At 45.6% G+C, this 13,469-nt stretch overlaps 2 protein-coding genes across 2 annotated transcripts; one reads left to right on the top strand and one right to left on the bottom strand.

Annotated features, from left to right (window-relative positions):
- Positions 1-549: 549 nt before the first annotated feature.
- On the top strand, positions 550-2,353 carry Rps26 (ribosomal protein S26). The gene is made up of 4 exons (XM_021174494.2): positions 550-643; positions 879-1,056; positions 1,751-1,881; positions 2,254-2,353. The coding sequence occupies exons 1-4, from the start codon at positions 641-643 to the stop codon at positions 2,287-2,289; spliced, it is 348 nt and encodes a 115-aa protein (XP_021030153.1). The 5' UTR covers positions 550-640; the 3' UTR covers positions 2,290-2,353.
- Positions 2,354-11,257: 8,904 nt separating this feature from the next.
- Positions 11,258-12,254, bottom strand: LOC110304038 (UPF0711 protein C18orf21 homolog). The gene is made up of 3 exons (XM_021175291.1): positions 12,030-12,254; positions 11,825-11,891; positions 11,258-11,622 (listed from the first exon to the last, which is right to left on the bottom strand). Exons 1-3 carry the CDS (start codon positions 12,252-12,254, stop codon positions 11,258-11,260), a joined length of 657 nt encoding a protein of 218 aa, XP_021030950.1.
- Between the last annotated feature and the right edge of the window lie 1,215 nt (positions 12,255-13,469).

Raw genomic sequence — 13,469 nt, 5'->3', positions numbered from 1 at the left:
TCTGTGTTAACAGGATCTGGAAATAAAATGGTGGTTCAAGCCCAGCGTGGTGGCCTAATCCTAACACTCGAAGCCTCTATTTGGAAAGACTCATTTACAAAATGGTTTGTTTCTCCCAGGTCTTCTATTTCTGATTCCTATACTTAGAACACACATTTCAAAGAAATAAATCATGGCGTCTTAAGGTGGTGTAGCGCCGCCTTTAGTCCGTCTACTGCGGGCTAGAGAGAACCTCTCCAAGTCGTACTACAACTCCCACAATGCATCTCTTTTGTCCTCCCACACTAGGGAGTGTTCGTCCGAATTCCGGATAACTTCCGCTCTGGAACTAACGTAAACCGGATGTTATAGAGCCTTATAGTCACTTCCTGTTTTGTCATATAACGTTTTAATCTTCCGCCGGAGGGTTAAATAGTTCCATTGATATTTTTCGTCATAGACCATTTCTAGGGACTTATCACAACCCTACATTTCACAGGAAACTCTAAGTAATTAGGTAATTTCGAGCATAATAGCTGCTAGAGAGTAAATAGAATTACAGGTCGCTGAGGGTTTTTTTTCCGGCGTGAGCGTAGGGATCTCGTACTATATAAGCGGGTCGGGCGAGCCGCCGGATCCTCTTTCGAGTCTTGGCTCCAAGATGGTGAGTGTCGCCGCGTGGTGAGCGCGCGGGCCTGGGGACTGGGGTAGAAGTAGATCTTTGGACGGTAGGGACCTGAGAGTCAGAGTCTTGGAGAAGAAAGTGACAGAGGGACCGTCCAGCCCGGACTTGGCGTGCCCCGGACTTGTACGGGTCTCTGTCGGGGCTGCGGGTGGCGGCCGTCCAGGAAGGGCTGAATTCTCGCCCCCTTTCCAATAGTGTCTCTTTCCATTCTCAGACCAAAAAAAGAAGAAACAACGGTCGTGCCAAAAAGGGCCGCGGCCATGTGCAGCCCATTCGCTGCACGAACTGCGCCCGGTGCGTGCCCAAGGATAAGGCCATCAAAAAGTTTGTCATTCGGAACATTGTAGAAGCCGCTGCCGTCAGGGACATATCCGAAGCAAGCGTCTTCGACGGTAAGTGAGCCACAGCCGTGATTTGTACAGGGACGAAGAGTGAGGAGGTGTGTATGGCTCGTTGTCTTCAGCTTGGGTAGAAGGTGCCTTTTGTTAAGCAGGTTTAACGTTGGGGTTTTAACTTCGTTTTTCTCTTGGGGTGGGGATTGAGGCTCATGCATGGTAGGCAAACCCCTGCATTCCATCCCAGTGAGTGACTGCCTTCTTAGGATCAGAAAAAGCATAATTCTTTAGTTACTGAAAAAAACCGAACAGCTTTTAAAACGGGCAAAGACTGGTTTAGGCAGTTTGTGACTTGGTTTTTGGCTGTCTTGGAACTCACTGTGTAGACCTACTCAAGAGATCTTCCCTAGTGCTGGGATTAAAGGCGTGCACCACAGCATCTAGTTGGGTTTTGTCTGTCTGTTCATTGTTTTGTTTTTTCTTGACCTAACAGTGGTAACCATGAGGCCAGCTAGCAGAGTGAGACTCCCTAACTTGAGATATTCTCATATTGTGTGGCCCACTTTTGAGGATGCCTTGGCCCCAAGAGTTGGAACTCTTGGTGTATGTTGGGTGTAGTGTTGGTTTCTCAGTTTGGTTTTCATTGGGTGTCATTTATCAGTAAAACTGCACATACTTGGAGGTTAGGGTAATTCTGAATAAGAGAATCACAGGAAAGGGTGTCTGTCTAAACTGCTTCTCGATTTCTCAGCCTACGTGCTTCCCAAGCTCTACGTCAAGCTGCATTATTGCGTGAGCTGTGCCATCCATAGCAAGGTCGTCAGGAATCGATCCCGAGAAGCCCGGAAGGACCGGACACCCCCACCACGATTCAGACCTGCTGTAAGTAAATTATTTTAACTTGGGACATACATAGTCTTACCCAGAGAAGTATCCATTAAGGTTTTATTTAGTCTGTTGAGGCAGCTACGACCTACATTTAAATTTTAAAAATGCTTGTCTATTTTGCATAGCCTGAAACACTTTTAGTGATGCTAGGCGGGTGGTGGTTGGGTTCTTTGGTTTGAGGTGCTGGGTCCTCAACTTAATGCTGGTAAGTGCTCTATCGTGAACTACATGGGTGGGTGGGAAGTCTCGCTGGCCTTCGCTCACCTGGGACTCAGATTCTTCTGTCTCTAGAGCACTGGAGTTAAGTAGGCAACCACAGCAGATTGAGTACCTCATTTCTAATTTAGCTCATCTCTTGTTTTTCAGGGCGCTGCACCTCGACCTCCACCAAAGCCCATGTAAAGAGGCCGTTTTGTAAGGACAGAAGGAAACTACCCTGGAAAAATAAAATGGAAGTTGTACTTTACATGGCATTGGAGTGTGTTTATGTCAAGACTCTTGTGTGCATTTTGGGGGTCCATAGTGCAGAACTTGGTGCTTTGGGCTTTGTACACCTTATTCTCTAAGGCATTCTCTGCAGGCTGGCCAGCAGTGAGCTCCATGGATTCTGTTTATGCCACCTCAACTCCTAGCAAGCCATGGGATTATAAGTGTGTTCACTGGGCTCAGCTTTTGGACAGGGTTCTGTGGATCACCTGGATCCTTGTAAGACAAGCCAGGGTTTCTGTTTATTGGTGTTTTTTTGTTTTTTTTTTTAAGATTTATTTATTTATTATATGTAAGTACACTGTAGCTGTCTTCAGACACTCCAGAAGAGGGCGCCAGATCTCGTTACGGATGGTTGTGAGCCACCATGTGGTTGCTGGGATTTGAACTCTGGACCTTCGAAAGAGCAGTCGGGTGTGCTCTTACACTGAGCCATCTCACCAGCCTGGGAATCAGATCTTGTTAACGGATGGCTCACCACATGGTGAGCCACCATGTGGTTTGCTGGGATTTGAACTCTGGACCTTCGAAAGAGCAGTCGGGTGTGCTCTTACCCATTGAGCCATCTCACCAGCCCGGATGTTAAAGTTTTAAGCCAGTTTAATTTCTTGTTTTGAGGCATGGTCTCATGCCTTCATGTCTTGCTAGCTTTGAACCTAGATGCCTCAGTGCCCATGAGTCAACCATCTCTGGCTAAGTTGACCACTTAACCTTTATCTGAAAGCTGAGCCAGTTGGTACCTTGGGCTAAAGGATTTCTAAATGTTTATCCAGGGAATACAGCAGCAAGAAAGGAGAGTAGTGTTTTAAGGACCTAGGCATGGTCCTATTTGCAAAACCTTTAATCCAGCCAGGCGTGGTAGCTCACGCCTTTAATCCCAGCACCTGAGACAGGCAGGCAGATTTCTGAGTCTGGTCTCGAAAAAAACAAAACCCTTTAATCCAAGTTGAAAGCAAAGCTATTGACAGAAAATCTAAGGTGAGAATTATAGGTCAGGGTCTATGTTAGTGACAAGGTCGCCTGCATTTTTAATGTGAGCCCCCTGCATTTCTGGATTTAAAGTAAGTTCTCCTAGCCTGGGCTGACCTTGGCAGTTTTGTTGCTAGTTGGGAAATGAGTTCTTCCTCATTGATAAGGGGCAACTTTTTTTTTTTTTTAAGATTTTATTATATGTAAGTACACTGTAGCTGTCTTCAGACACAACCAGAAGAGGGAGTCAGATCTCCTTAGGGATGGTTGTGAGCCACCATGTGGTTGCTGGGACTTGAACTCAGGAACTTCAGAAGAGCAGTCGGGTGCTCTTTCTTACCTGCTGAGCCATCTCACCAGCCCTGGGGCAGCAACTCTTAACATGACCATGGTATGGATGACAAATTTCAGGGGTCAGCTCACCCTTCCACTATGGGTCTGGGATAAAACTGCAAACATCGGGCTTGGTAGCAAGTACCTTTATCTTCAGTCCAGTCTGAGTACCCATGTGGTGGCTTATATCCATTCCCAACCTTCAAGGGTTTCAATGTCTTTGACCTTTCTAAGGTCACTAGGCACACCTATGTTGCATTTATGTAGTTAAGGAGAGACTAGAGATGATTAAAAGCACTGACTATTCAGAAGACCTGGCTTTAGTTCTTTGCACCTTAAAACTATCAACTCCCAATTCCGGGGGAGCAATTTTTGTTTTTTGCCTCGATAATCCAAAACTGTCAAACTGAGCATTTGGGAGTTCAAGGTCAGCTTAAGTACAGATCAGCTTCAGGCTCTGAAGTTAACCTGTCACGTTACTTGTTTGGAATATAGTCAGAATATCAATTTCCACACCTCTAGGAAGGTCACCTAGGTGTCAGGCATCCATCTCCTAACTTAAGGGAAAGTCACAAGCAGAATAAGACTACAGGCTAGAGGCAGGTTGATTTCTGAGTTGGAGACCAGCCTGGTCTACAGAGTGAGTTCCAGGACAGCCAGGGCTACACAGAGAAACCCTGTCTTGAAAAAACAAAAGACTACAGGCTAGCTTTGAAGTTCCATTTTAGTGTGGATGGAGGGGCTGGTGCCTGCAGAGAGGCCAGAGATGCTGGATCATATGGAGCTGATAGTTTGTATGGTAGCTGGCTGGATGCTGGGATTTGAACTAGGGTTCTTTGTAAGCAGTGTGTGCACTGAGCAATCTCCAGCTCCCTTCAGATGAATGTCAAAGCCAGCAGCCCACTCTGTTTAACCTGGTACAAGTGTTACCCTTTCCACTAGGTTTTGTTGCTTTTTAGGAGATGTAGTTGAGGGAGGTCTTGCTGTAGCCTAGAATCCTATCTAATTTGCTTCTGAGGTGTCCACACTCAGTACATACCACACTCAGTACATAACTGAGTAAGTGTTGTAGGCTGGTGTTCAGCTGAAGTGGAGACCAGTGAGGTACTGGGCTGCCTTTGCACACATCCTGACTCTTAGACTTTCCTTCTTGATTACCCCAGAATTAGTGTGTGTGAGGAAGATAGTATTCATTGCCTACCACTATAGCATCATGTTTTAGTTTGCACATTTAGCTTGTTTTTAAGTTGTTTTATTAAACACCATGTATATGCAGTGCCCATAGTGGCCAGAAGAGGGTGTTGGGATACCCTGGAACTGGACTCACAAAGGTTTTGAGCAGTAACAAACCTGAGTCCTCTGAAGGCTAAAGGCACTCTTAATTGTTCAGCCATGTCTCTAACTCGAGCTTTTTTTTTTTACTGTGAACATTTTATGTAGTGCTGGAGATTGAATTTAGTGCCTCTTGTATGCTGTGTTAGTTAATTTTTTCCAACCTGCCTGAGCTTAGTCCCAACAGAAACAGTTTAAGGGAAGAAGGGCTAATTTTGATCCACAGTTGATCCTCCCCTCGTGGCCAGGAAGGCATGGTGGAACTCAAGATGTCAGAGACATAACAGGCTTTATCCATTGCACTGGACAATCTGAAGCAGCAGCTGGACAGGAGCTGGGTACGACTGCACACATCTGTAATTCTAGCACTCTGGAGCTGGGGAATTGGTAGTTCTTAAGTTAACTGGAAGGTGGAGCTTTACATCAGGTAGAATTGTTTGTCTAGTGTCTCAGGTTTTTCAACACAGGGTTTCTCTGTGTAGCCCTGGCTGTCCTGGAAATCACTTTGTAGACCAGGCTAGCCTCGAACTCAGAAATCTGCCTGCTTCTGTCTCCCTAGTGCTGGGATTAAAGGCGTGCGCCACCACGCCAGGCTCAGGGTTCCTTTTGCTGTGACAAAACACTATGCCCAACAGGAATTTGGGGAGAAAAGTTGATTTCATTTTTGACTTCCAGTTCCCAGTCCCTTACTGAGAAAAGTCAGGGCAGGAAGCAGAGACTATGGAGGAGTTGTGCTTCCTGTCTTGCTCCACAAGACTTGTTCTGCCCTCCTTGCTAACAGCTTCCAGGACCTCCAGCCCAGGGGCTTCCCTGCATCAATCATCAATTTCAAAAAATGCACTGCAGGCCAATCTGGTGGGGATTCTCTGTTGAAGTTCCCACTTCCCAAATGACTCTAGCTTGTGTCAGGCTGACATTAAAACCAACCAGCACACTTAATGTGCATGTAGCATAATCAAGGTGTGGTACACACCTGTAATTCCAGTTCTTGGAGGGGAGGGGTGGAGGTTGGAATTTCAAGGTCATCCGCAGCCACATAGTTCAAGACCAGTCAGCTTGAAGTACATGGGACCCTCTCACAACAAATAAACTTCCTAACCAGTTGGAACCAACAGTGCTTGCATTTTCCACTAGTGACCTACATCTGATAGTCAAGCTGCCTCCTAAGGCTCCCAGTTCCTAAACACCTCCAAAAGAGTGCCCCAGATGTGACCAAGCCTATGTGACATGGGCCTATGAGGGAAGGTTCTGGTTGGGATGAGCATGAATCAACCACAGCTGGCCCTCCGAGACATTTTTTTTAAGACTTTTAAATTTTCTGTGTATGAGTATTTGGTTTTTTTTTTTTTTTTTGAGATTTATTTATTTATTATATGTAAGTACACTGTAGCTGTCTTCAGACACACTCCAGAAGAGGGCGCCAGATCTCTTTACGGATGGGTGTGAGCCACCATGTGGTTGCTGGGATTTGAACTCTGGACCTTCGGAAGAGCAGTCGGGTGCTCTTACCCACTGAGCCATCTCACCAGCCCCTGTGTATGAGTATTTGAACTGCATATGTGTTTGTGTCCCAGCAATGAAAGAGGTCAGAAGAGAGTCATCTGGAACTGGAGTTATAGATAGTTGTGAACCACCATATGGATGCTGGGAACAAGTCTTTAGTCATCTTTCTGCCCCTCACCTTAAATTTTTTCTATTACATTTATCTACTGTGTGTGTTCATTGTCTATTGAGCCATCTTGCTGACTCCCAAAGTTTATTCTTGCATTCAGGGATGAGGGTATGTCTGCTTAATGTGTTAGAGTCTGTGACTCCTGGGAAAGACCATAGACTCAATTTAAGTATAATCAAAGGATTTATTGATTAGCTCCTAGCAGGGTGACAGCTTTAAAGCTCAGTCTGAGGCATGTCCTGAAGGAGGGGCAGGGGGAGGGTTTTTAAAGGGGAAAACCACAGGAAGACCTTTAATGTCTATGCAAGCAAGTAGAAACTGGTCTGTTCTCCCAAGTTAAGTGGTTAGGGTAACAAAAAACAAACTTTGGCCAGGCAGTGGTGGCACATGCCACTAATCCCAACACTTAGGAAGCAGAAACAAGTGGATTTCTAATAAGTTCAAGGCCAGCCTGGTCTACAGGGCCACAAAAACAAACAAACAAACAAACAAAAAACAACCCTGTCTCAAAAAAAACTAAAAACAAACAAAAACAATCTTTGCGGGCTGGAGAGATGGCTCAGCGGTTAAGAGCGCTGACTGCTCTTCTGAAGGTCGTGAGTTCAAATCCCAGCAACCACATGATGCCCTCTTCTAGGGTGTCTGAAGACAGCTACAGTATACTTACATTAAAAAAAAAAAAAACAAAAAAAAACTTTGGGTATCTGTGTAAGTAAGTTACAGAAGCCAGAAAAGCAATTAGTCATAACAGGTGGGTGGTGTAGCCACAAGCTTTTCCACCCAAGGCCCAGTTTTCAGAAGCTTATTATTAATTAATAAATGCCTAGGCCTTAAGCTAAGCTTGTTCATCGACCAGATTGCAACGTATTGAACCTGTTCATACTATTCTATGCCTGCCACATGGCTGGTACAGGGCTCCAGGGGAGTCGCCATGAAGACGCCAGGGGAGCAGGAGCAGCCAGGGCAAGACCAAGATGGCGGGTAATGCCATGTGGCTGGGAAGTAGGCCAGGTCAGCATATGTGGGTTAGAATACCTCAGTATCTGCCCAGCTATAGTGCTGAAGCTAATAAGAAATGGAAGGTCTTCATGTATTGGGCATAGAAAAGCCAAAATAAATTTTTGTGTGTGTGTGTGTGTGTTTTGTTTTGTTCTTTTGTGTGTGTGTGTGTGTGTTTTGTTTTGTTCTTTTGAAACAGGGTTTCTCTGTATAGCCCTGGCTGTCCTGGAACTCACTCTGTAGACCAGGCTGGCCTCGAACTCAGAAATCCGCCTGCCTCTGCCTCCCGAGTGCTGGGATTACAGGCATGCACCACCACGCCTGGCAGCCAAAATAATTTTTACAAGGTAGTCAATGGGGGATCATTGAGTCAGAGTTCCAGGGACTGGACTCAGAGATGGAACAGTTAGTGGCTGCCACGAAGGATGCTGAGTTTCTTGCTGGGCAGTGGTGGCACACACTTTTAGTCCCAGCACTCAGGAGGCAGAGGTAGGTGAATCTCTGAGTTCAAGGCCAGCCTGGTCTACAGAGTGAGTTCCAGGATAGTCAGGGCTACAATTAAAAACAAAAACAACAACAACAACAACAAAAACAATCTTGGGAGGGAAAAGTTTCTTTAACCATCATAAATTAGTTAAACTCATGAGTCTTATTAAAGTAGACTGGACCCTTAGATGAAAAGAACAGGGACTAGAATATAATAATTTTAAATTTTACTTTATTTTATGTGGCATGGATGTTTTGCCTGCTCATATATGATTGTGCACCACACATTGTGTTCATGGAACCCAGAAAAGGGCACCAGGTCCCCTGGAACTGGAGTTACAGATGGATTTGAGACCCAGTGTAGTTACCAGACATAGGACCTGGGTCCTCTGGAAAAACAGCCAGTACTTTTAACTGCTGGGCCATCTCTCTAGCCCTGTTCAATAAATATTCATTTCCTATATGCTTGGGACTTTCATCAGAGACCAAGTCTTTGTTGCACAAAGCCAACTGGCTAAAAAGAGTCAGGTATGAGTTGGAGAGATGGCTCAGCGGTTGAGAACGCTGACTGTTCTTTAAGAGGTCCTGAGTTTAATTTCCAGCAACTACATGGTGGCTCATATAAAATAAGTAAACCTTTTTTTTTTTTTTTAAATCAGGTATGGTGGCACATGTAATCCCAGTATTTAGGAGGCAGAGGCAAGTGGGAAATAGTTTTTAAAAAACTTGCCAACTCTCAGCGGGGCCAGTCCACACTCCAGCGCTCCTGTCGTGGCTACAACTCTCTGGGGCTAGCCCCCTCAACAGGTGATCTCACTCATGTGGTCTCTTGGCCTAACAACTCTCCGGCCCTGCATGGCCATAGGGCTCCCACTGGGCTATCTCTCGGGCAAGCCCCGCCCCCCGAGTTCCTCTCACTTCCACGCAGCACCCCACACACCCCACAGTCAGCCATCTCAACACCTAGTTACCAGTAGAAACACGACTCTTAGAGCTTAATTATCAAATCAGATTTATATAACAATAAGATCACAATTTACAAGATGTCAATACAATAGTTTCAGAGCCAATTGATAATGATAGAAGCTTTACCCCAGTTATTCTAACCTTGTGAAAATCTTAGCTACTTGTGGTTGTTTAAAACCACACAGGATCCGGCTCTTCTTCCTGTTCGTCTGCCTCTAAGTTGGCTTCTCCCCCTCTTCCCCTTCTGTTTCTCTCTCTCTCTCTCTCCTCTCTCTCTCTCTCTCTCTCTCCCCTCCCCTCCCTCCTTCTAACCCCCCTCCCACCTGTATCTCTGGTTGTCCTGGAACTTGCTCTGTAGACCAGGCTGTCCTTTGCCTCTCAAATGCTAACATTAAAGATGTGCACCACCACTGCAAAATAAAATCCTTTTTAAAAAGAAAAAGGGGGCTGGCGAGATGGCTCAGTGGTTAAGAGCGCCGACTGCTCTTCCGAAGGTCCAGAGTTCAAATCCCAGCAACCACATGGTGGCTCACAACCATCTGTAACGAAATCTGATGCCCTCTTCTGGAGTATCTGAGGACAGCTACAGTGTACTTACATATAATAAATAAATAAATCTTTAAAAAAAATAATAAATAAAATAAAAAAGAAAAAGAAAAAAAAGTTAGGCGGTTGTGGCACACACCTTTAATCCCAGCACTTGGGAGTGGTTTTTTGTTTTTGTTTTTTTGTTTTGTTTTTGTTTTTTGTTTTGAGACATGGTTTCTCTGTGTAGCCCTGGCTGTCCTGGAACTCACTTTGTAGACCAGGCTGGTGGAGCCACCATGTGGTTTCTGGGATTTGAACTCAGGACCTTCAGAAGAGCAGTCAGTGCTCTTACCTGCTGAACCATCTCACCAGCCCTACACATCACTTTCAAACACTGCTGTTTCTCTAATTTGGGTTTAAAGGTGTGAGCTAAGGATGTGTCTGTATCCCACCCAGAAGGATTAAAGGTGTGTCATTCCAGCTGGATCCCACATACCTAGAAGGTCTTTGGATGTGATCCCTTGCCAGGGAAGACATGTGGCTGGATTAAAATTCCTCTACAGGGAGGCAGAGGCAGGCAGATCTCTGAGTTTGAGGCCAGCCTAGTCTATAAAGTGAGTTCCAGGACAACTAGGACTATGCAGTGATACCCTATCTTGAAAAGCAACACAAAACAAAAAAGGAGAAAAGATTTTATTTTTACTCATGTTCGTGAATGAGTATGTATACCATGTGTGTGGCAGTACCTACAGAGGCCAGGCCACCTTTTCGGTGCTTAGATTTCAGGCACATGACATCATACCTGAGGAGGGAGCCTTATGCTTGCCAAGTGTACACTCTACCAACTGAGCTTCATCCAACAATTCAGCTCTGGGTAGCCTCTTTCTTCCTGTCCCCCATGTAGGTTTCACTCTGTAGATATGACTGGCCTGGAACTCAGGGATCCCCCTCCTGTTTCTGCCTTGAGTTCTCCGATCAAAGATGTGCGTTCTCACGCCCATCCCCAGGGTAGCTGCTGCTTCTGAAAAACATTATCTTTATGTATATGAGTGTTTTGCTCACATGTATGTATGTATTAATGTGCACCACATGCATACCTGGTGACATGCATACCTGGTGATTGTGGAGGTCTGAAGAGGATATCGGATCTCCTGGAACTGGAATTACTGATGGTTATGAGCAAGCATGTGGGCAGATGGAAATTGATCCCAGGTCCTAACAGGAGAGCAGCCAGGGCGCTTAACCAGCTCTACAGCCCCAGTAGCTTCTTCTTTTTTTTTTTTTTTTTTAGTTTTCAAAGCCGTTTATTACATTTATTCATCTACTGCAGGGTGGGCACTCATGTGGAGCTCAGAGAACAACCTGTAGGCTGGGGTTCCTTCTGCTCTGTTGGTCCTGGAGATAAGATAGAGCTGTAGGTGTAGCTGCAGCAGTACCTTTCCCTTTGGTCATTTACTTTTTGGTCTTCACATTCACCAGGGAGGCCGAGGAGGCTTGGTTTAATGAGGCACTTCCCACAGCACTGAAGGGTGAAGAGAACAGCTTGCTTTTGACTTAGTTTCCATGTGCTCAGACATCAAAGCGAGGACAAAAGCTGCACTAGAAGTGCCTGAAGTCCAGCTTTGGGTTCTTGTCAGATGCACTCTGACTAAGCAGTGCTTTTAGTTGAGAGATGTGTTTCTTTCTTTTGCTCCCATTCCTTGAGGAGCAAATGAGTGTTGACTGTACAGATGTAGGTGTTCTGATGGTCAAGGAGGGACTCTTGCCTTTGGAACCATTTGTCCTCTGACCAAGGTTTGCAGAGCCTGGAGCCGTTCTCTTCGGCGTCTTCCGGCTGGCTTTGTTGGCAGCAGTGGCAGCATTGCTCTTCAGAGCCCACAGGAAGCATCTACTCTTACCATGGTGTCTCACTGTTCTGTTGCATGTTCTACAGGTAACCAGCAGCACACTTGTAGAGTCTTTATTTATTTTTCATAAAGATTTATTTATTATTATATGTAAGTACACTGTAGCTGTCTTCAGACACACCAGAAGAGGGTGCCAGATCCCATTATGGATGGTTGTGAGTCACCATGTAGTCACTGGGATTTGAACTCAGAACCTTCAGAAGAGCAGTCAGTGCTCTTAACTGCTGAGCCATCTCTCCAGCCCTTGCAGGGTCTTTATACTTTCTCAACAGTTTCGCTTCTTTAAAACTGAGTGTATCATTTCTTGTTTCTCGATTAAGAAGTTTCTGGCCGGGCGGTGGTGGCGCACGCCTTTAATCCCAGCACTTGGGAGGCAGAGGCAGGCGGATTTCTGGGTTCGAGGCCAGCCTGGTCTACAAAGTGAGTTCCAGGAAACCCTGTCTCGAAAAAACAAAACCAAAAACAAAACAAAGAAGTTTCTGTATCTTTGGTGTCGGTTTGGCTTTAGGTTTGAGGCGCACTCTAGAGTTATCCAGAACCAACAATTGGAAGCAGTGTGGACATGTTTCCTGAAAAGTGCTGTTATCCTCGTGTGTCGAACTGTAGGCCCATAGGAGGTACCGGGCCTGGCCCGGGCAGCTTCCCACCAGGCCCCGAGCAGCTGCTTCAACGTAATACTTCTGCCGCATCGCTCGAGAGCTCAGCCGCTCAAACGCTGCGAAAGAACTCCACGCCGGAAGTCGGCTTTCTCAGTGTAACCATCCTAGGCCTCTGCGCCCCCAGTAGCTTCTTGATAGGATTAACTACTGATGATGTTTAATCATAAGGAAAGGGCTGGTGAGATGGCTCAGTGGTTGAGAGCAATGACTGCTCTTCTGAAGGTCCTGAGTTCAAATCCCAGCAATCACATGATGGCTCACAACCATCTGTAAAGAGATCTGAAGCCCTCTTCTGTTGCATCTGAAGACAGCTACAGTGTACTTATTTATAGTAATAAATAAATATTTGGGCAGGAGTAAGCAGAGACCGAGCGAGCAGGAATGCTCACAACCATCTGTACAGCTACAGTGTACTCATATACATAAAATAAACAAATACATCTTTAAAAAAAAGAAGAAGTGAAGGAAAATTAGGAATACTGGTGCACATGAGCAATCCTAGAGTTTAGGTAATGGAAGCATGGAATCCGAGTTCAAGATCATCCTGAAGTGCATAGAGAGTTCAAGGCAAAGCTGTGTGAGACTGGCTCTCAGATACCACCATCACTCTTCCAGGAAAGAGGAAGGAGGGGTGAGAAGGAGGGGGCTGTGAAGGTGAACAAGCCATTGGGATAAACCAGAATAGATTTTTCCAGCATTGGATGTGGCAAGACAAAGTATCTGAGGCAGGAGCTCACCTACCAAGCCAGCATGTTACAGAGAGCAAGGCAGGTGGTGGCTAAACTGCACTGAGCCGGTGGAGCCGTTCAGCGTTAAGATCCTTTATCTCTGCATCCTTATTTGCTTTGGCGTGATTTTCAAGACTAAGGCAGCAATATAATGTCTATGTACCTAATGTATAACACCCTAAAAGGGATTTGGAACAGCAAATCATATCAGTAAAATATATAAGCCAGGTGTGGTGGCCGGCCCCTGTGATCCCAGCATTTTGGACAAAGAGGCATGGTGACTGCTACAAGTTAAAAACCAGACTAGTCTACATAGTTTCAGGCTAAGACCACACAGTGAGACCCTGTTTATCCCAGTAGGTTTGCAGCTCTGGGAAGCTAAGGCAGGATGAATGTCCTAGGTCAGCATTGGCTAGTGGAGTGTCTGAGTTCCAGGAGCCTAGACCACAGAGTAAGATAAAAGCTCCTTTCAAAGAAAGGAGAGGGAGAGAGAGAGAGAGAGAGAGAGAGAGAGAGA

This window comes from Mus caroli, chromosome 10, assembly GCF_900094665.2.
Source record: "Mus caroli chromosome 10, CAROLI_EIJ_v1.1, whole genome shotgun sequence".
NCBI classification, from domain to species: Eukaryota; Metazoa; Chordata; class Mammalia; order Rodentia; family Muridae; genus Mus; species Mus caroli.
Note: the sequence above shows the minus strand (reverse complement) of the source record. Positions and strands in the feature narration are given on the sequence as shown.